General features: G+C 48.4%; 1 protein-coding gene across 1 annotated transcript; it reads right to left on the bottom strand.

Moving 5' to 3' along the window:
• Positions 1-267: 267 nt before the first annotated feature.
• erbb2 (erb-b2 receptor tyrosine kinase 2) lies at positions 268-21,829 on the bottom strand. The gene is made up of 27 exons (XM_079756347.1): positions 21,586-21,829; positions 17,157-17,308; positions 16,256-16,442; positions 14,361-14,501; positions 14,209-14,274; positions 13,961-14,076; positions 12,906-13,047; positions 12,446-12,574; positions 11,496-11,622; positions 10,274-10,347; positions 9,958-10,048; positions 9,521-9,723; positions 9,041-9,170; positions 8,678-8,768; positions 8,249-8,403; positions 7,772-7,819; positions 7,466-7,604; positions 6,985-7,107; positions 6,715-6,813; positions 5,861-6,046; positions 5,421-5,576; positions 5,217-5,292; positions 4,842-4,988; positions 4,257-4,354; positions 3,443-3,634; positions 2,671-3,058; positions 268-1,973 (listed from the first exon to the last, which is right to left on the bottom strand). The coding sequence occupies exons 1-27, from the start codon at positions 21,656-21,658 to the stop codon at positions 1,630-1,632; spliced, it is 3,873 nt and encodes a 1,290-aa protein (XP_079612473.1). The 5' UTR covers positions 21,659-21,829; the 3' UTR covers positions 268-1,629.
• Between the last annotated feature and the right edge of the window lie 690 nt (positions 21,830-22,519).

The following is a 22,519-nucleotide window of genomic DNA, read 5'->3' as shown; positions in this document are numbered from 1 at the left end:
ACAAAATGGATAGGGCTAAAGAAATTTAGATATTAAAATAAATAAAACAATTTCCTTCCATTTACAAAATATTATGTAGGCCTAGGCTAAAGAGATAAAGTTGGCTGTTCCTGACACCTTCACCTTATACCCACCAACAGTCTCGAACATAATACCTAAACGTTACTTATTTGTATTTCCTATAACTACCACAAGATGGCAGAAAAGGCCCTTCTGATTTCAGAACATTTCCATAGTAGTCGCACAAGAAAACCCAGGAATAACAACCATCGCAAACTTTCCCTTGTATTTAAAAAGTAAATGTAATGCATACAAAGAATAGAAACATCACAATTTATACATGCTTTCTTCATAAAATTGTTTCTTATGTATTTGCTTTTTCCACAAGAGTCAATGTTTAATCAAATTACTTGCTAACCTTTTTACACTTTATTTCGTACAATCAAACCTTAAAACATAAAAAAATATTCACACACAGAGATAAACCTTCAAACACGATAAGTCACAGAAAACGTACAAAATAGGGTTTTGTATAAATGGAGATCAGACACCAGTCAGGGCTTCAGAGTCACGTGAGTCCTAGCGGTGGGACGTGGATTGTGTATGAGGGGGCGTGGCTGGTGTATGATGGGTGTAGTGTGAGTGCGAGGGGCTGGGTCTACATCCACATAGAAACCCCCATTTCCGGTGTGTTTGTACCATGCGTAAACTCTCTAGTAAACTACTGACTAGCCTCAAAGTAGGCCCTGTATTTCTGAGTCTATCCACATATATTCTGCCTGCATTCCATCATAATAGCTAGGCTGCCATCATGCTACCTCGGATTCCATCATGCTTGCTAGGATCCATAATGCTAGCTTGCCATCCTGCTATCTCCCCATCAGGGTGCCAAAATGCTAGCTAGGGTGTTATCAGGCTAGCAAGAGTTCTGCATCAGGGTGCTCATATGTAAGTGAGACATCTCCATCAAGTATTTTACCATGTAAAGCCCTTGTTCAAATTACAAACACGCACAAGTGCACACACGCACACAGAACACACAAGTCTGTGTGCTCTCCCATGGCACAGATGGGCCCCAGGGTCCTTTTTTTCTGCCGAGACAAAGTTCCTTTGAGCCAAGAGGGCGACATTATCGTTATTCTGCTCACGGCTTGCGGACCCCTCAAATCACTCTGATTGGCTGAGGAGGCAGAAGGGCTCAACCCAATCACATCGCACGGTTACAAAAACATAATCATAAGGATTGTTAGAAAGACAATGAAAACACCTCCAGTGACACAGTACTCCACCAGTTATTCATGAGAACCCTTGAGCTGCTAGAGGCTGTAAACGTCGATAGATCTTTGAGTCCAGAGGTCAAATCACCCCTCAAAAAACTCAGATTTCAGATTCCGAAAGTTTTTGATTGGTAGCAGGAATTTGATCTTTTTAGTGTTACTTGTCCTCTGTGAATGCTTTTCTATTGGCTGACAATAACTCCACACACACACACACACACACACACACACACACACACACACACACACACACACACACACACACACACACACACACACACACACACACACACACACACACTCGGTACCAAATTTCACATTTTCACCTCTGGTTCACCCCCCCACCCCCTCCTCAGGTGTGTCCGGTCCAGGTGTCAGCCAGGCCCAGGTACTCAGGGTTCTCCGCTGTGGGCGTGGCGTAGCCGTTCAGCTGCCTCCCCTCCCCTGGCCTGACCCCAGGCCCCTCTGCTCCGGCCAGAAGGTCCAGGTAGTAGGGGTTGTCGAAGGCGGGGGAGCTGGGGGCCCCCAGGGGGACCAGGTACTCGGGGTTCTCCACGCTGTGCCCGGAGCCCAGGCCGTTGGCGCCCAGGCCGTTGGGGAGGTGCCGGGGCTCCGAGCGGTGGGTCTTACGGGGCAGCGTGCTGGGCCGGTCAGGGACCGCCGGCCGCACCTGACGGGCCTCCTGGTTGACGTACTCTGGAGAGGAGGAGGAGAGGAGGAGGGGGGAGGAGAGAGGTGACGAAGGAGGACGAGAGAGGAGGACGTGGAGGGGAGGAGAAGGTAGGAGGAGGGGGGGGGGGGGGAGAGAGAGGTGACGAAGGATGACGAGAGAGGAGGACGAGAGGAGGACGTGAAGGGGAGGAGAAGGTAGGAGGAGGGGGGGGTAGAGAGGTGACGAAGGATGACGAGAGAGGAGGACGAGAGGAGGACGTGAAGGGGAGAAGAAGGTAGGAGGAGGGGGGGGTAGAGAGGTGACGAAGGATGACGAGAGAGGAGGACGAGAGAGGAGGACGTGGAGGGGAGGAGAAGGTAGGAGGAGAGGGGGGGGGTAGAGAGGTGACGAAGGAGAACAAGAGAGGAGGACGAGAGAGGAGGACGTGAAGGGGAGAAGGTAGGAGGAGAGGGGGGGGTAGAGAGGTGACGAAGGAGGACGAGAGAGGAGGATGAGAGAGGAGGAGAAGGTGGGGGGGGGGAGTAAGGGAAAATAGAGAGCAAGAGGAGCGAGGAGGGAAGGAGAAGGGAACAGAGGGGAGCAGGGAAGTGAGAGAGGGGTTTAATATTATATTATTATATATAAATTGTATAACCAGTACACATTCACGGTCATGTAATCGTATCGTTTTAGTATCTAGAATGTTTTCCTCTAGTACCAGAACAGAACGGGTCCTCTCACCTGGGCTGGCGTGGTTCTGGTGGTGCCCCTGATGCCGCCGGGGCAGCGAGTGATGGAGATGAGGAGGTTGGTGATGCTGAGGTGGGAGATGGGCGCCGGGCGGGCCGTCCGTCTCCATCAGGTCGTCGTGGCAGCCGCCGTCGCATTGACGGTAGCGCCCGGGACTGGCCGGCGTCCCCGTGGCGTCGTCCAGGAAGACGGAGTCACAGGGGTCTCCGGAGGAGGGGCTGCGCGCCAGGGTGGGGTACTGGGAGCTCCAGCCGCCGTTGGAGGGGCTGGCCCCTAGTGGCAGGGTGGGGTACTGGCCTCGACCCAGGGTACTCATGGAGGAGTACATGGTGCAGGCGCTGCCAATAGGGGGCTCCCCATCCAGGCCCTGGTCTGTACTCTGTTGGGGGGGGGGGGGGGGGGGGGGGGGGGAAGCTGGGGTTATCCATCTATAAACACTGTAGGAGTAGTGTTGATTCAGATAGAGGTAGGGGTTAGGGCGTCTTGCTCAACTATGGGTCCTCTAGGCTGGAGACTTCCCTCTAGGTTTAGGAAGTTTGTCCTTTAGATCACTTAGGTTTTGGAGGGGGGGGGGGCATCCTGTAATGTGGCCGGTGAAGCCCTTTGAGACTCTCACTGGGATAGATTACTAGTTCGATTACTAGTCCCCCCCCGAGCCAAGTCCACTTTGTGGACTTGGCTCGGGGGGACTAGTAATCAAACTAGTAATCTAACGGACCTACTATCCCATTGGAGGTGATGGTGACGTCACGGACCCACTGACCCGGTAGGAGTGGTGCCTGGAGTGTCCGGCGGTGGACACCCCGTCCCCCTGGGTGCGGGCGAACATGTTGGGCTGGGGGATCAGGTACTCCTCCGCGTCCAGGAGGTCCTTCATGTCCGGGCCCTCCTCCTCCAGGAGCCTCCGGAAGAACTGGCTGTCCACCGGGAAGGTGAGGCTCCTCTGGTCCTCGTTCTGGTGGGAGCGGGAGGAGTGGGAGGGAGGTAGGGAGTGGGAGGGGGAGGAGAGGAGGGAGGTAGGGAGTGGGAGGGGGAGGAGAGGAGGGAGGAGGTGGAGGAGAGGAGAGGAGGGCGGTAGGGAGTGGGAGGGGGAGGAGAGGAGGGAGGAGGTGGAGGCGAGGAGGGAGGTAGCGAGTGGGAGGGGGAGGAGGTGGTGGAGAGGAGGGAGGTAGGGAGTGGGAGGGGGAGGAGAGGAGGGAGGAGGTGGAGGAGAGGAGGGAGGTAGCGAGTGGGAGGGGGAGGAGGTGGTGGAGAGGAGGGAGGTAGGGAGTCGGAGGGGGAGGAGAGGAGGGAGGAGGTGGTGGAGAGAAGGGAGTCGGAGGTGGAGGAGAAGTGGCAGGAGGGGGAGACAGGGACGGCTCCGAGGAGATAGGGAGGAGATAGGGATGAAAGTGTAGGGAGAGAAGGGAGGTAGTGGTTGTGAGGAAGGAGGAGCAGGAGGAGAGGAGGGAGGAGGGAGGAGGGAGGTGGGCATGGTTGGGGTCGTTACAATGTACAATGATGTGAAGAGAACTTTATTCATTTTAAATAATGCTTCTCCCACAGGGTGGTGACCCCCACGAGCCCCGCCCTCCTACCTGTATGACCACATAGCGGGGCGGGTCGCGAGCCATGAGGCTGAACTCGTTGACCAGCTCTCGGAACCGCGGCCTGCTGTCTGGGTCGATCATCCAACCTGTCAGTCGCACACATCACACCAATCAGCTGGGCCTGCTGTAGACACGCCTCCACTAGTAATGTTCAGCCTGTGACCTCATCTTTAGGATCGGCGCAGCAGGCCACCAAAGGCAGGGTCCTGACCCCCCAGGTACGGGGACGGTAGAGGGTCCTGACCCCCCAGGTACGGGGACGGTAGAGGGTCCTGACCCCCCAGGTACGGGGACAGTAGAGGGTCCTGACCCCCAAGGTACGGGGACGGTAGAGGGTCCTGACCCCCCAGGTACGGGGACGGTAGAGGGTCCTGACCCCCCAGGTACGGGGACGGTAGAGGGTCCTGACCCCCAAGGTACGGGGACAGTAGAGGGTCCTGACCCCCCAGGTACGGGGACAGTAGAGGGTCCTGACCCCCCAGGTACGGGGACGGTAGGAGCATGTGGAACAGGGTCCCGACCCCCCCAGGTACGGGGCAGTAGGAGCCTGTGGAACAGGGTTAGACGACGTACATTTGACCATGATCATGTAGACCTCGATGGTGCAGATGAGGGGCTGGGGGAGCCTCTCGCCCCCCTCCAGCAGGTCCGGGATGTCCCGCGCCGGGATGAGGTCGTAGGGCTTGGCCCCGAACGTCATCAGCTCCCACACTGTGACACCTGGAAAAGGTACCGGCAAACACACAAACACAGGCTTTTACCATGGTGACCGCAGCCTGTTTCCATGGCGTTTGCCGCCTGTTACCACGGTGACAGTAGCCGGTCACCGTGGTAACCAGCACTGATACCATAGCGACAAGACCATGGTGCTTAAACAAAGAAAGATTTTTGGTCTATGACGAAGTGAAAAAGTACATTATAATAATAATACTATTGATGGGGTTGTACCATAGCTCCACACGTCACTCTGGTGGGTGAACTTCCTGTGAAGGATAGACTCCAGGGCCATCCATTTGATTGGCACCTGAAAGAACCAATCATATGTCAGGAAACAGCGCACACACACACACACAGTCACAGACACACACACAGTGGGTACAGAGCCTATAGAAAGATGTATACATTTATAATATATATAGCTTTCAGACAGACCTTCCCTCCGTCTGCCTGGTACTCTGTCTCATCGATGTCCAGCAGTCTGGCGAGGCCAAAGTCTGTGATCTTCACATGGTTGGGGTTCTTCACCAGAACATTCCTGGCTGCCAGGTCCCTGTGAACCAGGCGCACCTCCTCAAGGTAGCTCATACCCTGTCAGAAACATTATATACAGATGTCAATACACAGGTACACATTCCATTAATACATTATTAAACAGTACATCCATATCAATACACACATTACATCAAGTTATTATTAAAACAATGCATCTCAGATGCATTGTTTGCATTGCTCAGATATGATAATAGATCATAATTCCTAGTGGTATAGGGTAGTAGTCTATTGGCCATAGAGGATAGCTTCTGTTATTCTCATTGGTATGATTCTCATAACGATGCCGACGAGGTGGATCATGCGCCGGTCGTCACGGTTACCTTGGCGATCTGGACACACCAGTTAAGGAGGAACTGTGAGCCGATGCGGTCCTTGTTCTCGCGGACGTAGTCCAGCAGGCAGCCGTAGGGCATGAGCTGGGTGACCAGCTGCACCGTGGAGGTCAGGCAGATCCCCAGCAGACGGCACACGTAGGGACTGGCCACGCCCGCCATCACATACGCCTCCTGGAACGAGGAAGGGGCCGGGTTAACTGTTGGACTGACTTTATACCTTCATCTCGTCGTTTAGCAGATGCACCTTTAATCCAGAGTGATTTAAGGCACATCACGTAAGAGCCGGGACGAACGCAGAAAATAATGTCTTTACATGTTCCTATCCAAAATATACCCGTTTCTTATTTGAAGCGAGCAAACGTTGCCACTACATTCAAGCTCCGTGTGCTTTGTTTTGTTGAAAGAGTATGACTCTAGTTCTACAAACAAAATTTCCCCAACTCACGCTTTGGGCTTTACACAGAACAGACAAGTAAAAATGGAGTAACTGAAAAAAAGTGCAAGGTGCTGCACAACCTAGGTTTAAGAAAAATAAAATATCTGTCTGTTTTTCAGAGTCAGGAGTACTCTGAAAAACAAGGAATCAGTACAAAGGTCAGTAGAGTGCGAATACTCGCACCGCTTTTGGTGTGAACTAACAGTTAGGATGTCGGACCGCCAGCTGAAAGGTTTTGGGTTCGATCCCCAATGTGTAGGCATCCTAGTGCAAGATGACCCTTAACCCCTACTGGCTCCTTAATGAAATGTCTCTTGATCCACTTTAAGTAGCATCATAGGTCTGCAGTCACTACAAGGCTGTTTTGAATTATAAGTGAGTGAGGAGGGAAGGGAGATCTTACGTCCAAGATCTCCTTGTTGGCCTTGGTAGATGTGTTCTCCCTCAACACCTTGATGGCCACGGGGATCTTCACACTCTCTCCGTCTGGAGCCCACACACCCTGTAACACACACACATGCACAACACATGGTGAGGAGAGAAACAAACCGGCTGGCCTGCATCACTCACTCACTCACAAACACACAAACCCTGAACACACACACACATTCACAAACACACAGACAAACCCTGAACACACACACACACACACACACACCACTCCCTCTCTCACCTTGTACACAGTGCCGAACGCCCCAGACCCGAGCACTCGGACCTTCTTGAGCTCCGTCTCTTTAAGGATGCGCATCTGGGCCTGGTTGGGCAGCGCGCCGCTGGGAGTCAGAGGCTCCACAAGCTGCTCACACACAGGGAGCGGGTCAGAGGGCTGCCTCAGAAAAACTACAGCTGACACCCGTGTCTACACTCACTAGCAAGTGTCTAGAGCTGTGGTTCCCAACCTACGTGTACAGTACACCTCATGTTATCATAATCACTATAATAATCAAAAATAAATAATAAGAATAATTGTCTTAATATTAATACATTTTATAGTATTCACTAGGGACGCAAAGACACTTTTACAAAGACAAATAATACAAACTCGGACATTGATATCATGGGCAGAAATCAGAAGGAGAACAGGGAGAGACCTTTTGGAGTCACCAGCATGTGACATGCAGCCGACGGACTGCATGTCCCACGCTGCCTCTCACCTCGTGCTCCTGCAGGAGGCGCCGCATTGTGGCCTTCTTGCGGAGCTTCTGCTGGCGACGAAGGTAGAAGACCAGCAGCGCCAGCAGGATGAGGAAGAGGACCACCCCGCCCAGGGCCGCCGCGATGGTAGTCCCTGGACTACACACACACACACACATATATATATATAGATCTATACACACAAACATAAACATGTACACCCATACCATTTTGAGACACTTTTTTAGAAGCATCTCTAACTCTGTTAACATATTGAACTATGATTGGTTGAGCATAGTTATTACATCACAGATGGTCAGACTCACCCGGTATTGGTGGGAACAGGACACCCGCGCTCGTCCATCAGAGTACACCTGGAACACAGACAGGGAGTGGGACGGTGTTCTATCATAGAATACAGGTGGTCAGACGGGGCAGGCAGTGTGTTTGTGTGTGTTCTTAGGAGAGGCTACAGTTTGTCAGACAGTGTGTGTGTCTGTCTGTCTGTCTGTGTGTGTTTCTACAAGAGGCTGCAGTTGGTCCGACAGTGTCTAGTGGCTTGTGTGCGTGTGTGTGCGTGCGTGCGTGCGTGCGTGCTTACGAGAGGCTGCAGTTGGTCCGACAGTGTCTAGTGTGTGTGTGTGTGTGTGTGTGTGTGTGTGTGTGTGTGTGTGTGTGTGCGTGCGTGCGTGCGTGCGTGCGTGCGTGCGTGCTTACGAGAGGCTGCAGTTGGTTCGACAGTGTCTAGTGCGTGGCTGTGTGTGTGTGTGTGTGCGTGCGTGCGTGCGTGCGTGCGTGCTTACGAGAGGCTGCAGTTGGTCAGACAGGGCAGGCAGTGCCCCGAGGCGTTGCTGTACTTCCAGACGGTGTGTTGCTCCTCCTTCACCCCGCTGGGGCAGCGCTCCACACACACCTCCCCGTCCTGGAAGTTCAAACACTCCCTGCACTGGTCCGCACCCTGCGCCACACACACACACACACACACACGCACACAAGCAGACAGAGGAGACACTTAAATTGACGTTCCTGAGATAAAATGAATATCTCGATAACGGTTTATCAGGATGTATTCAGAAAGTTTAATCATAACTGGATTTTTTATTTAATTGTGTATACCGGTAATTGGATTATTGTGATTTAGACTATAATTATCATACGAACAGTGTTTGCTCAGCGTCAGGGTTATTTAAACGTGTCCTTGCTGAACATCAACAAATAAACATTCATCTTACCGGGCCATAGCATGACTCGGAGCCGTTGATTGGTCGACATTCTGAGTGACAGGCACCGCACACCTTGTCCTTTTCGTACTCCCGCATAGGCCTGCAACACACCACCCCCCCACCACTTAGACGTCTGACTGTGACCATACATATCCGTGCTATGACTGATTATTGACGGCAGATTGTTCAAACAGAGTCAATGCAGGTGGCAAAAGTTCACACATCATGACAAGCTTATGTTGGAGCGTTTGGGTCTCCCCCCCCCCCCCCAAGGGTTTTGCTCTAACATAGTACGACTGCTGTGTCCGAGATGAGGTAGGCTTTAGGGTTGTGTCAGGGTCGGGGGTCAGGGGTCAAAAGGGGAAGGCTCACCCCTGGTAGAGGTTACACCGCTCCACACACTCGAGGCCCCTCTCGAAGGCGCTGCAGGAGACACACTGCAGGGGGCCCGGGCCCCAGCAGCCCCCCTTACACAGAGGGTGGCACACGCGTCCCTGCCTCTCTGGACACCCAAATACAGTATATAAAAACATTACACATATACACACACACACACACACACATATATACTTCTTAATATAATAAATATGTTTAGACATAAAGATTCAGACCTCAACATACACACACACAGCCAGCCCATCTCCTCCAAACACACAAATACAGTATATATAAGCACATTCCACACACACACACACACACACACAAACAGTATACATGCACATTATACACACACACTATATGACGCAAATATATCATTATAAATATAATAATTATGTTTACACATAAAGATTCCGACCCCAACAGACACACACACACACACTAATAAAGAGGGGCGGAGTCAGGGGCCCGCACCACAGAGCTGGGGGTCCTTGTTCAGGCTGAGGATGCGGGTGGGCCCCTGGCTGGGGTGCAGCAGCGTATCCCAGGGCAGCGAGGACGTGTAGCAAAGCTGGCTGTTGTTGTGGATGAGAACCAGACCCCCGCTCACACTGCGGAGGGACCGCGAGCCCACCGAGGTGATGTTGAGGTCCTGGAGAACCAGGGAGAACACCCCCCTAGAGGAGGGAGGGGGGGTTGAGAGAGAGAGAGAGAGAGAGAGAGAGAGAGAGAGAGAGAGAGAGAGAGAGAGAGAGAGAGAGAGAGAGAGAGAGAGAGAGAGAGAGAGAGAGAGAGAAAAGACAGATAATGATTAGCTACTCAAACTGATAGACATGAGACAAAAACAGACAGAGGAAAGAGGAAACAACATTTTCAGCTAGAAAGAGAGACAGACAGGCAGGCAGTCTTACTTGAAGAGCATCCTTCCCCTGATGACCTGCAGGTTTTTAAACACGCCGATGTCGCTCCATTCCTCCGGCCACGCCTCAATGTACAGGTAGCCTGTATACATTCAGAATATCAAAAATATAGTAATAGATCCTTTATACCATATAGATAATATAGATAGATAGATAGATGAATGATATAAATAATATAAAACAATAAATAATATTAGCACTAACGTATGAATAATCTCAAATGATAAATGAAAATATAGATAATATAAATATAGGTAACTAATAAATAAATAATATAAATAACAGCTGGCTGTGGAACGGGTCATACCAGTGATCTCCTCTAGGTTGTGGAACGGTGTGAGCTGGTCCAGGGTCAGACCTGACGTGTTGCTGCTCGGGTCTCTGAAAGGAAAAGTGTAAGGGGTGCCGTCATGCTTGGATATTTTACGAATATAAAAGAGGATTGCTCCAGAATCTGTTCGCAATTTTTCCAAATTTGACCAATAGGGATGGACCAAAGACGCAGATGGTCTAATGTTTTCGTATTTTATTTAGCAGAAATAGAGTTGATGTTGCAGACTGATGATGTTGTCTCTCTCTCTCCTCCCTCCCGCATACTCTCCTCCCTCTCTCTCTCTCCCACCCCCCCCTCCATTTGACTAGATTATCAGATATTCCTGTTGTTCAGGTTTTCAGAATGTCTCTCTCTCTGGTGATTCTAAGGAATCTGGAAAGTTCCGCACAAACAGAAGCTGGAATCTGTCTGTCTGTCTGTCTGTCTGTCTGCCTGTCTGCCTGTCCTTTTAGTGCACACACATGGCATTGCAGGAGTGGCTTCATGACATGACTCTTTTGGGTGAGGAATGTTATAATTTATACAATAAATTACATATTACTAAATATTTTTAACATATTATTAAAACACTTTGTTCAGTACGTGTCCTAAACCCTGGACCAGAGTGATGTCATAGATATATGCTAATATCTCATTAGATGGGGGAGGCACTGTGATCTCAGAGGCTGATGTCTCAACTGGAGGTAAGTGGATTGAGTAGTTGGCCCAAATGACCAGACTAAAACTGCTGGTGTAGGCGGTTACGGATCTGCCTTTTTGCTGTACTTAAAATATGCGTGTTATTTGAAGATTTGAAGTTAAAATCAACTTAAAAAACTTTTCTAGTTTTCTGTTTTTCGCCAGTGTTTTGCCTTAATAATAAAAGCCTATCATGCTATACTGTCCAGAATTGACTATGCATTTTGTTGTTTGGTTCATAAATCCAAATGCATTGCCAATAATAGACAGGCATGATGAATAAGCTGGCAACAAGTAAGGCAAATACTAAAGGACAGCTTAAAATGATGATGGCCTGCAAATCTTGAAATCTTGTTCATATGAAATGTAATTATTAATATCCAAGCAATTGCAGTTTTCGGGGTTACACACAATTTTATAATGGCAGGTTAATAAGCGGGTTGTGATTTTTTCTTCAGTGTAACATCATTGTGATATGGTGGTGATGTAGAGGTGATGTCACAGGCAGATGTCTCACCCTGTAAAGCTCTGGGAGAGGAAGGCAAGGCTTCCGAAGATCTTCTTGCAGCTGTTGAATTGCTCCACATTTGAGGATGTTACCATGGTAACGCCCTGGAGGCTGCCCATCCCCAGGCCATAGCACACTGCAAAACCACACACACATTAAACTACTAATACTACTACTACTAAACATTAAACTACTACTACTAGTACTATTACTACTATTACTACACATAAAACTACTACTACACATTCAACTACTACTACTATTACTACTACTAAACATTATACTACTACTACACATTAAACTACTACTACTAGTACTATTACTACACATAAAACTACTACTACACATTAAACTACTACTAGTACTATTACTACTACTAAACATTAAACTACTACTATTACTACTACTACATCACACACTTTGACTACTACTACTACTGTGACTAGGACTTTTACTACTACTACTACTACTACTACAACTACTACTACTACTACTACTACAACATCACACACTGTGACTACTACTACTACTCAAAACATTCTAAACAACCCAGGTCAGAAGAGTTGGAAAAAATGAACTTTTCAAAACGTGAGCTGTAGAACTGGTTGGTCTGGTTTCAACAACAGGCTGAACCACACTTAGGACAGGTGAAAGGTGAATAGATGAGCATTGTCACAGAGCTAAGAGTCATTAGCATGCTACTGACACTAACATGGACAGAGAGAGAGAGAGCGAGAGCGAGAATAGACAGCTAATGATTAGCTACTCAAAATGAAAGACATGACACAAAAACAGACAGAGGAAACTAAAATGTCAGCTAATCAGAAAGACAGGCAGACAGGCAGTCTTACTTGAAAAGCATCCTTCCCCTGATGACCTGCAGGTTTTTAAACACGTTACCCACCTTACAAACAGGTGCGGTTAGAATCAGAACGCTGACTGCGTTAACATAGACCCACCTTTGGGACATTCTCCCTCGCACTTCTCGCACTTCTGACTCTCCGAGCCGTCGGCGTTGAGGATGATCATCTCGTAGTTGGCCTTGGGACACACCATGGTGCACGCCGCCTCCATGGTCAGGTAGTTATCTACACACACACACACACACACACACACACACACACACACACACACACACACACACACACGCACACACACAGGGTTAGGTCTCTTTTGTTGTACTGCTCAGCTCCCAGTTTAACCAGTAGTTTTAATAGCAGTTTTGAAAATATACAATTTCGCTAAATCTAAACACGTCATCTTCAGTTGTTTGCAATACACTGCCATCGTTCGCCAGTGCCCCAACAGTTAGCTCTAAACTCTAGTCAAGGTCTGTGTCCTGTCTTCGAGGTCCCGACATGGACCTTTGCATAGCGAGGGACACGCAGAAGTGTTGATTCAGCGTCGGGCGGTGCTTACGAGGGCAGGTCTTGATGCAGGTGGCACCGAAGCTGAACTTCTTGTCCTTGTTGGGTATGGACTGGTAGGTGGCCGGCACGTAGGTGGTCGGTGCCGGGCAGTGCTCCTTACACACGCCGTTGTTGTTAAAGTAACGACACGCCTGCGGAGAGACACATGGTCATGGTCTAGGGAACCACGTATAAGTATGCGTGTTAAGTGTGTTTCGATTTTTTTTCTTCCAAAATGGTGGTGAACCCCGGTTCTACAGTCTGAGAAGTTCAAGTCCAGTCTGACCTCTTTAATGTTGAATTGATGAAATACAGCAGTTGAGTAAATACAGAGGTATTGCATGGATGTGATTTGATCAGTAAATAGACTGATGTTATCGCTTATCGGAAGAAACTCCCTCTGAATATTGTCACGCACCACCGATAGTGGAATATGTGCTGTGTGTAAGTGCGTGTGTGTGTGTTGCTAGGTGCCCGGTTTTCTTTGTGTGCGTGTTTATGTGTGTAAAGTGTAGGTGGTCTTTGCGGTGGTTTGCGTGTGTTTCAGACCCTGCATGTTTGTTTGCCTTGTGCATGCATTAGAGGGGTAAAGGTCTATGCATGCTCGAGTGACTACAGCACGTTAGCAACACAAGCAGGTGGCTTCAGCATCAACACGACCTGGGCGACCATGGCTGCGGAGTCGTGCCACACACATGGATCAAAACATACGTGGATCAAATCCAAGGCATCGCGGCAACACGCCGTGCACCTAGACGTCCCAGACACCTGATTGGTGAATTGACGAGCTGGGCTGCGTGCGCAACCTATCAGTTGCAGGCTACAGCCAACATAGTTTGGCTTTGATTCTAATAAACACTGAATTTTTGTCATTGCTCTACCTTTGACATTTGTTTGTGATCTGCTCATCCACAGAGGTTGCGCACATTGGTTGGGTAGGCTGCGTTGATGTATAGATTTAAAAACTGTGTGGGTGTGCAAAGGATTCAGACAAACCACGCAGAAGCATGTTGAGTTATTTACTGTGTGTGTGTGTTGTGTGCGCGTGCATGCGTGTGTATGTACCAGGCAGTCAGAGTCCTTGGGTCCGGTGCATCCAGCAGCACACTGCTTGTGGCAGCAGTCACTGGCATGCTTACCCTTACAGCGCAGACACCCTGCTGTACAATCGACATGGGTTTCTGAAGGGGAGAGGGAGGAAGAGAGAGAGAGAGAGAGAGAGAGAATAATAGCAAAGTGAATCATACACCTATAAGATAAGATAAGAAGTGCTTTATTAATAAGGAAGTGGCTGTGGACCAATCAAAACTCACCAATCTGACAGTCCTGAAAGGTTTCGCCCCAGCATTTCTCGAGGCACACAGAATTACACATTGGACCTGAAACACACACACATACACACACACATTACACACACACACATTACACACACACACACACACACACAGTAACCAGGTGTACTTACAGTTTGCGGCGCTGGCCTGCAGGGTTAACTGGTGTTTGTGGGTGTTCTGCTGATCCAGCGTGTCCCTCCACAGGATTTTCTGGGGGTTCGGGAAACACAGCTGGAGGTTCCCCCACATGTACACCCCGCCCAGCAGGATCTCTGATACACACACACACACACACACATTACATCGTGTCATCAGCCATGTTGTAAGGATCTTAGGTTGTTGGTTGATGAATACATATACGGTATACATTCCATCATCAAAACCGGCCAATCACAAGAGAGAAAACACTACCCTCACTGGTCATTACCATAATTAGAGGAGGAGAAGGGAGGTGGAAAGGAGAGAAGAGCAGAGGGTTGGATAGGAGAGGAGAAAGGAGGCGGAAAGGAAGAGGCGGAGAGAAAGAGGAGATGAGGATAGAGGAGCATGAGAGGGTTGGAGTGGAGGAGGAAAAGGGGAGAAGAGAATTGGCCTTTAATCATGTTGGTTAAAAGTGTCAGAGGTCTCAAGAGGAGGAGAGGCTAGGAGAGGAGAGGGAGAAGAGGGGAGGTCTCAAGAGGAGGAGAGGCTTGGAGAGGAGAGGGAGAAGAGGGGAGGTCTCAAGAGGATGAGAGGCTAGGAGAGGAGAGAGAGAAGAGGGGAGGTCTCAAGAGGAGGAGAGGCTAGGAGAGGAGAGGGAGAAGAGGGGAGGTCTCAAGAGGAGGAGAGGCTAGGAGAGGAGAGGGAGAAGAGGGGAGGTCTCAAGAGGAGGAGAGGCTAGGAGAGGAGAGGGAGAAGAGGGGAGGTCTCAAGAGGAGGAGAGGCTAGGAGAGGAGAGGGAGAAGAGGGGAGGTCTCAAGAGGAGGAGAGGCTAGGAGAGGAGAGGGAGAAGAGGGGAGGTCTCAAGAGGAGGAGAGGCTAGGAGAGGAGAGGGAGAAGAGGGGAGGTCTCAAGAGGAGGAGAGGCTAGGAGAGGAGAGGGAGAAGAGGGGAGGTCTCAAGAAGAGGGGAGGTCTCAAGAGGAGGAGAGGCTAGGAGAGGAGAGGTCTCCATATTTCATGTAATGTACCAACTTATTGTACGCACTTAATGTATGTTGTTCTTATTCATAGTACTTAATTGTGTAGCTGCCAACACTGCTGTATACAGGGAATGAGTTAGCCTGGCGATTGTTAGTACTTGCACTTTGTTCTGTGAACATCTTTACTGTACCGACAGCGATATATTGTTTCACTTTTTATGACAAATGTACTTATTGTAAGTCACTTTGGATAAAAGCCTCTGCTAAATGCCCTAAATGTAAATGTAAATGTCAGGATGATCCTCGTCTCCCTAGGCCATTTGAGAGTGAGAGAGTAAAACCTTTCTGAGATAAATAACTGCTTCCCGAAAGTACTTCTTAAATAACATCATCCTTCAATGAATAACAAGGAATATGTGATATACGAGCTACTTTGCCCATTTGTGTTGCTTTAGTTAGTCTTGTCATCTAGGACTCAGAACTTGATCTGTACTCATGTTGTGAAATTTAGTGTTTGCATAATAGAAATCTATTGTCACGTTTTGGCACTACTTTAAAATTAAAAAAATGATAATTACATATGACTACCATTGCTAGTTTTCTAGAGTGGTTATTCCAGAAAAACGTGGTCACACAGCAACATTTTTTGGAGCTCCTCCAATTCAGCTTGTAAGCTTTGATTGTTGTCCGCCTGACTCGTGAGCCACTTTCGACTCAACATAGAGTACAGTGTATTATATACAATACGTAATATCATATACTATTACCCCCAATACTGTTATATATCCACACATACTTAATTATATCTTTAGAGATCAGAGACCCACACTACTGGATTCAAGTAAGGACTATCAGAACCATTTGATTCAATTAGATCCGGTCTGATCCGGTCTTGACGAGTCCTCACCTGTGAGGCTGCGCATACGGAGGGTCCGGAGCCCGGGGCCTTGGGGGCCCTTGGTGTTGTTCAGAACCGCCAGGGAGTAGTTGGCGCCATAGCGCTGGCTCCCCCTGATCACACGCAGGTTGTCCAGAGGAATCAGGTCCACCGTCACGTCGGCCACCAGAACGTAACCCTGGACCTCCACGATGCCCTGCACAATCACACGGAGGACAGCTTGTGACCTTCAGAACGTCACATGACCTTCCCATGACGTCACATGACCTTCACATGACCTACCCATGATCTTCACATGACCCCCAGAACATCACCTGACCTTCATATGACGGTCACATGACTTTCAGGTGACATTCAGAACATCACATGACCTTCATATATGACTGTCACATGCCCTTCAGAACATCGTATGACCTTCAGACCACCACATGGCCTTCACAACATCACATGACCCCCAGAGAACCGTATGCAGAGGAAATTTGGAGGATTAGATTGATGAGGAGCAGGAGGAAAAGGAGGAAGAGTGGACGGAGGAAGAGGAGGAAGTGTGGACGGAGGAGGAGAAGGAAGACGTCGAGGAGGAACAGGGGGCGAAAGAGGTAGGGAGGTTGAGGAGGAAGAAGTATGGAGCAGTAGGAGGTGTGGAGGAGGAGAAGGTGGGTCGGCTTAGCTCAGGAGGTAGAGCAGTTGTCTTGTAACCGAAAGGTTGCTAGTTCGATCCCCAGGCTGAGTGTTGATGTGTCCCTGAGCAAGACACTTTACCCTAACTGCTCCTGACGCCTTGCATGGTTGACTCTGCCGTCGGTGTGTCAATGTGTGTATTAACCGATGTAAGTTGCTTTGGATAAAAGCGTCTGCTAAATGCCCTAATTGTGGAGGACATTTGGAGGAGGAGGAGGAAGTGTGATACCTTGAGGAAGGAGAGGTCCGGCTCCCCGTGGAGGTGGGTGATCTCCAGGTTGCCGTGGACGACCTGACAGCCGGTGTACAGCAGCCGCAGAGTCTCATAGTGGTTCTCCAGGCTGGAGAGCAGGTCCAACTTCATGTCCGTACCCAGGCACACTGAAAACAGAACCAGAACCAGTTACACTGAGACCAGAACCAGTTACACTGAAAACAGAACCATTTATATTGAAACCAGAGCCATTTACACTGACACCAGAACCGAACCCATTTATACTGAAACCAGAAGAATTTACATTGAAACGAGAACCAGTTGAACTGAGACCAGATCCCTGAAACCAGAAAAAGGATGATTTAAACTGCTACCAGAACCAGGTTCACAATGACCAGAATCAGAACCATTTAAATGGATACCCAGACTGTTAAAAATGATAGCAGAACGAGACCACTTCACACACAACTAGAACCTGAACCATTTACGCTAAAACAAGAACTACACTGAAATTGTAACCATTCACCCTGAAACCAAAAGCACAAACATTTACACTGAAGTTTGAATCATTGACAGTGCTAACTGCTACACATAGACTGTTCTACCTATCAATATAAATGCTGATAAGCCACTTTCCAATCTCCACAGCAGAGCATAACTGTAACACCCCCCCCCCCCCACACACACACACACACACACACACACACACACACACACACACACACACACACACAAACACAAACACACCTCCTCTGTGTTAACCTTGACCCAAATGCATCCCATCCAACTCCATGAGGAGGGTGTCTAACGATATTGCATGTATTTCACCTCGGATTTAGCTGTGCTACACTAATAAATAGTAAACATTAGAAGTCAAGAGTGGGCTGTACCAATTTGTGCCCTGGCACAATGCCAATGCTAAGCTACTCTCTGCTGAGAAGCTGGTCTCTCAGCAGTGTTTGTTTTCAGGTGTGGGGTGGGGCGAAGGGGTGGAGCGTAACAGTGTTGTTTGTTTTGAAATGTTTTGTGCTATTTAAATAGGTACAACTAAATGAATTATTAGATGTGTATTAAGGAGGCTATTAAACATGTGAGTCTTGCTCATAAACATGCTATATTAGCCATCTTAATTCAGCATGTGATTACATGTCATAATAATTCTGCAAATCATGCTATTAAACATGATAACAGGAAATACTATTAAACACTGTATAATCAATCAATTATACATTATTCCAAACAAAGGTATAATAAATGTTATTCTTAAACCATACGACTGGAAGTTAAGTTAACCCCATTACTTTGGAGACCGTGACTATTGAGGATATGGTTATGGAGACCATTGCTATGGATACCATTGCTAGGAGAAAGATGCTATGGAGAGTACTGCGATGAAGACCATTGCCAGGAGGCCATCGCTTTGGGGGGGGGACCATCAATATGGAGAGACCATCACTATGGAGACCTTCAGCACTGTGCTAGGAGACAATATCCTCCTGACTACCTCAACGACAAGTTACACACAGTACATTGGCCAGGGGTTTCCGTGGCAACAGTGAGCCAGAGAGAAAGAGCTCCGGAGTGCGACAGCTCCATTGCTTCATGTGCAAACAGGACGTTGTTTACCCAGTCGTAGAAAGTAAACAAGCGGGGTCGCGGAGGGAGTCAACAACAGCACCTCCTCCTGGTCTTCACAGAGCAGGAACCAGACCCGAGATTCACCTTTCACACCCCCCTTCCCCCAGCCACACACACGCGCGCACACACACACACACACACACACACACACACACACGATTACATTCCATCTCTAAAAGAACAAACAGGTAGTGATTGCGCAAGCGACCAGAGAAACAGGTCTGTACTGTACCATTCAAACTCACAAAGCCGTGTAGGCTGCATGCACCTGCGCACACACACACACACACACACACACACACACACATCTTTGCTTAAAAGATGCAAGCCTGCAGAACTACTCTCCATTGTCTTCAACCGACAACACACTGCCATGTTTCAACTCTACTCCAAGTTTCAACTCTACTCAATGTTTCAAATCCACTCCAAGTTTCGACTCTTCTCCCAAGTTGAAAATCGATTCCAAGTCTTAACTCTACTCCAAGTTTCCAATCTACTCCATATATCAAATCTACTCCATATTTCAACCCTACTCCAAGTTTCAACTCAACGTCTTAACTCAACTCTATCTTTAAGCTCTACTACAAGTTTCAAATCTACTCAAAGTTTCAAATCTACTGCAAGTTTCAAATCGCCAACATATTTCAACTCTACTCCAAGTTTCAACTCAAAGTCTAAACTCAACTCTATCTTTAAACTAATCCATGGTACAAATGTACTCCATGCTTAAACTCTATTACATGCTTAAACTCCACCCCTCCATGTTTTAACGGTTGAACTTTATTATTGTTTACTCCCCAGCTCTGTTGTGCGGCCACTTTCACTTTTGATTAGGTGTTCTGAATCTCAACGTCTTCCTTGTGTCTGAGCTCCACTTTGAGGTCAAGTTCTGGCTAAATGCTTCTTGGAAGCAGCAACAACCCGTGAATGTTGATCTCCATGCCCAATCTAGTGAACACTTTCCAGCAATTAGACGCTAGGGTCCTTAACTTCTCTGTGTGGTGAATACTAAGTACAGGTCCTCCATCTGGGTTTTGGGTATTTGATGATGTCAATCACTTCTCATGTTGGTTCCTACTAGTACCAGGCTTTAGAACCAGGCTTTATAAGCATTATTTAGAACCATTCTATAGAACCAGCCTTTAGATCCATCCTATGCAACCATAATATAGAACAATCCATCCTTTAGAACCAGGTTTTAGAGCCAGCTTTTATAACCAGGCTTTCAATCCATCATTCAGAACCAGTAGATAGAACCGGCCATTGGAACCATGAACAGAGAATACAGCTGAGCTTCAGAACTCAGTGCTTCTAGAATGTTGAGGGACAATAAGTTAATCATTAATTCAATAATCAAAGGCCAGCCACAGCCTCCAGACAACCAGCCTCACTACTGTGTGTGTGTGTGTGTGTGTGTGTGTGTGTGTGTGTGTGTGTGTGTGTGTGTGTGTGTGTGTGTGTGTGTGTGTGTGTGTGTGTGTGTATGTGTGTGTGTGTGTGTGTGTGTGTGTGTAGTGTGTAGTGTGTGGATTACAAAGTGCAGCATCAGTTTTAACAGCAATATCTGCTCTGAGTAACATGTATTTGTCAGTCCATCAATAGCTTTTAAATATGAACAGCCCTGGGACACACTCAGACACAAACACTCGTGGAGAACCACAGGCCTATGTGTGTGTATGTGTGTATGTGTGTGTGTGTGTGTGTGTTGTCGGCAATCATTAACCTGTAATTTGGCTTTGTTTGTGTGTTGCTTTTTTGCACTGCATTAATACGTGTACAGACTTCTGACAAGTTGTGCCATTTGTTTGAATCTACAAAAATGTATGTGCTGTTATATTTGATATTCTGTAGTAAGGTGGAAATAAATGCAATGGTCCAAATTGTGTGCGTGTGTGTCTGTTTGTGTCTGACTGGGTGTGCATAACTCTAGACACAGAGAGAGGAGGACTTGACAATAAACTGTCCCTTATCACACAATGTTCCCTGTCTCGCCACGAGACCTTGACGCACAAAGAACCAACTGTCGGTTTGTTGTGGTTGTTGACGCGAGACGAACTGTTCGCTGCCTGCGCGCACAGGTGCCATTGTCACAATCTACGAGTCACCAATCAGGTTCCTCGGTATCTGACCAACTGACCCGTTTGGGTACGGCGCGGAGCCAACGGTCACACAACAGCAACAACAACAATAACAGCAAATGTTTCTAGGACAGGTATTTTACCTGTAGGGACAGATTGGGGTTAGGGTTAGAGGGAGAGGGTTGGTGTTAGTAAGGTAGGGTAAGGGTAGGCTCAGTGGGTAGAGGGGTAAGGGAGGAAGAGGTTCAAGTAGTGGTTTGGGAGGTAGGGTGGGATAGGGAGGTGGGGTGGGATAGGGGGGTTAGCCCCAGGAGAGATACCGAGGCGAATGCGGAGTCGCGCAGGAATGTGGCGTGTGTCATTGTCGAGCCAAGAATATCACGCTCGTTCTTTGGGTCGAGTTCCAACACTCATACCCCCATACCCTCTCTCTCACACACACATTAACACACATTTACACACACTTTACACTCAGACAGACACAGACACAGACACAGACACACACACACACACACACACACACACACACACACACACACACACAGACACAGACACAGACACAGACACACACACACACACACACACACACACACACACACACACACACACACACACTTCCAGTAACCTGCCCCGTCCATTACGGTCTTCTCAAAACACGGCAAGAGTGTTTCAAAACCAATCAGAAGTTTAGTTCACAACAGCGTCCCTTAGCGAGAGTGGCGACCCACCTTCTCTGGCCAGCGCGCCCGCCACCCCGAGCAGCAGAAGTCGGACCCACAGAAAACTTCTCCGCGCTTCCATCTGCGGCTCCCGGCTCTAGTCCATGTTCCAGAAATAACCCGGAATCCCCTCCTGGCGCGACCCCCCCTACCGGCACGTCGTACTGTAGTTCCTCTGAAGAGTTCTCCTCCTGGCACGTCTACTGTTTTTCAAATCACAGCCACTTCCTCGGGTCTCCGTGTGTCGGTGTTCCGCGAGTCGGTAGTGCGAGCGTGACAGCGGGGGGAGGCCGGAACGGGGAGTGTCCGTGACTCCGCCCGCCCGGACTGAACTGTCATGTCTTCCCAGCACGAACTGAAATACCGCGCGTGTTTCTGTTTGTTATGAGTGTTTATATGAGTGTGTCGTCTTTTAATAGCGATGCCTCTACATACAGCGAAGCCGAAGTTGGTAGTAGTAGTAGTAGTAGTAGTAGGGGCTCTCATTAACTCTGTATGTTATAGTCTTGTAGTGGCATATGTAGTATTTCTGGGGGGCTCTGAATGCTTGCAGACTGAACTGGCTCCATTGTCAGGACGGTTGGCGTTACAGCGGGCCAGCCTGGTTCTCATGTCGTCAGAAAAGGAATAATAAGCTCTATTCATGCTCTCTCTCCCGCTCCCCACCCACTGCAGCCGGGTCAGAGTCCACGCTGCTGCCCGGCTACTAGAGAACAACACACATACACGTACACGTACACATGCACACAGACACAGACACAGACACACACACACACACACACACACACACTCATACACACACACACGCACAGCCTCAGCAGGACCCATAAAATGCATCATTACAACACATAGATAATGTTCGTAGTGTTTCCTGTAAAATGAATGATAGTTGACAGTTGATAGTTGACATTTTCACATCAATTCCATAACTAACAGCACAACC

The sequence above is a fragment of the Pollachius pollachius genome (genome assembly GCF_949987615.1).
Source record: "Pollachius pollachius genome assembly, chromosome: 19".
Classification (NCBI taxonomy): domain Eukaryota; kingdom Metazoa; phylum Chordata; class Actinopteri; order Gadiformes; family Gadidae; genus Pollachius; species Pollachius pollachius.
This window is presented reverse-complemented; position numbering and strand designations above follow the sequence as displayed.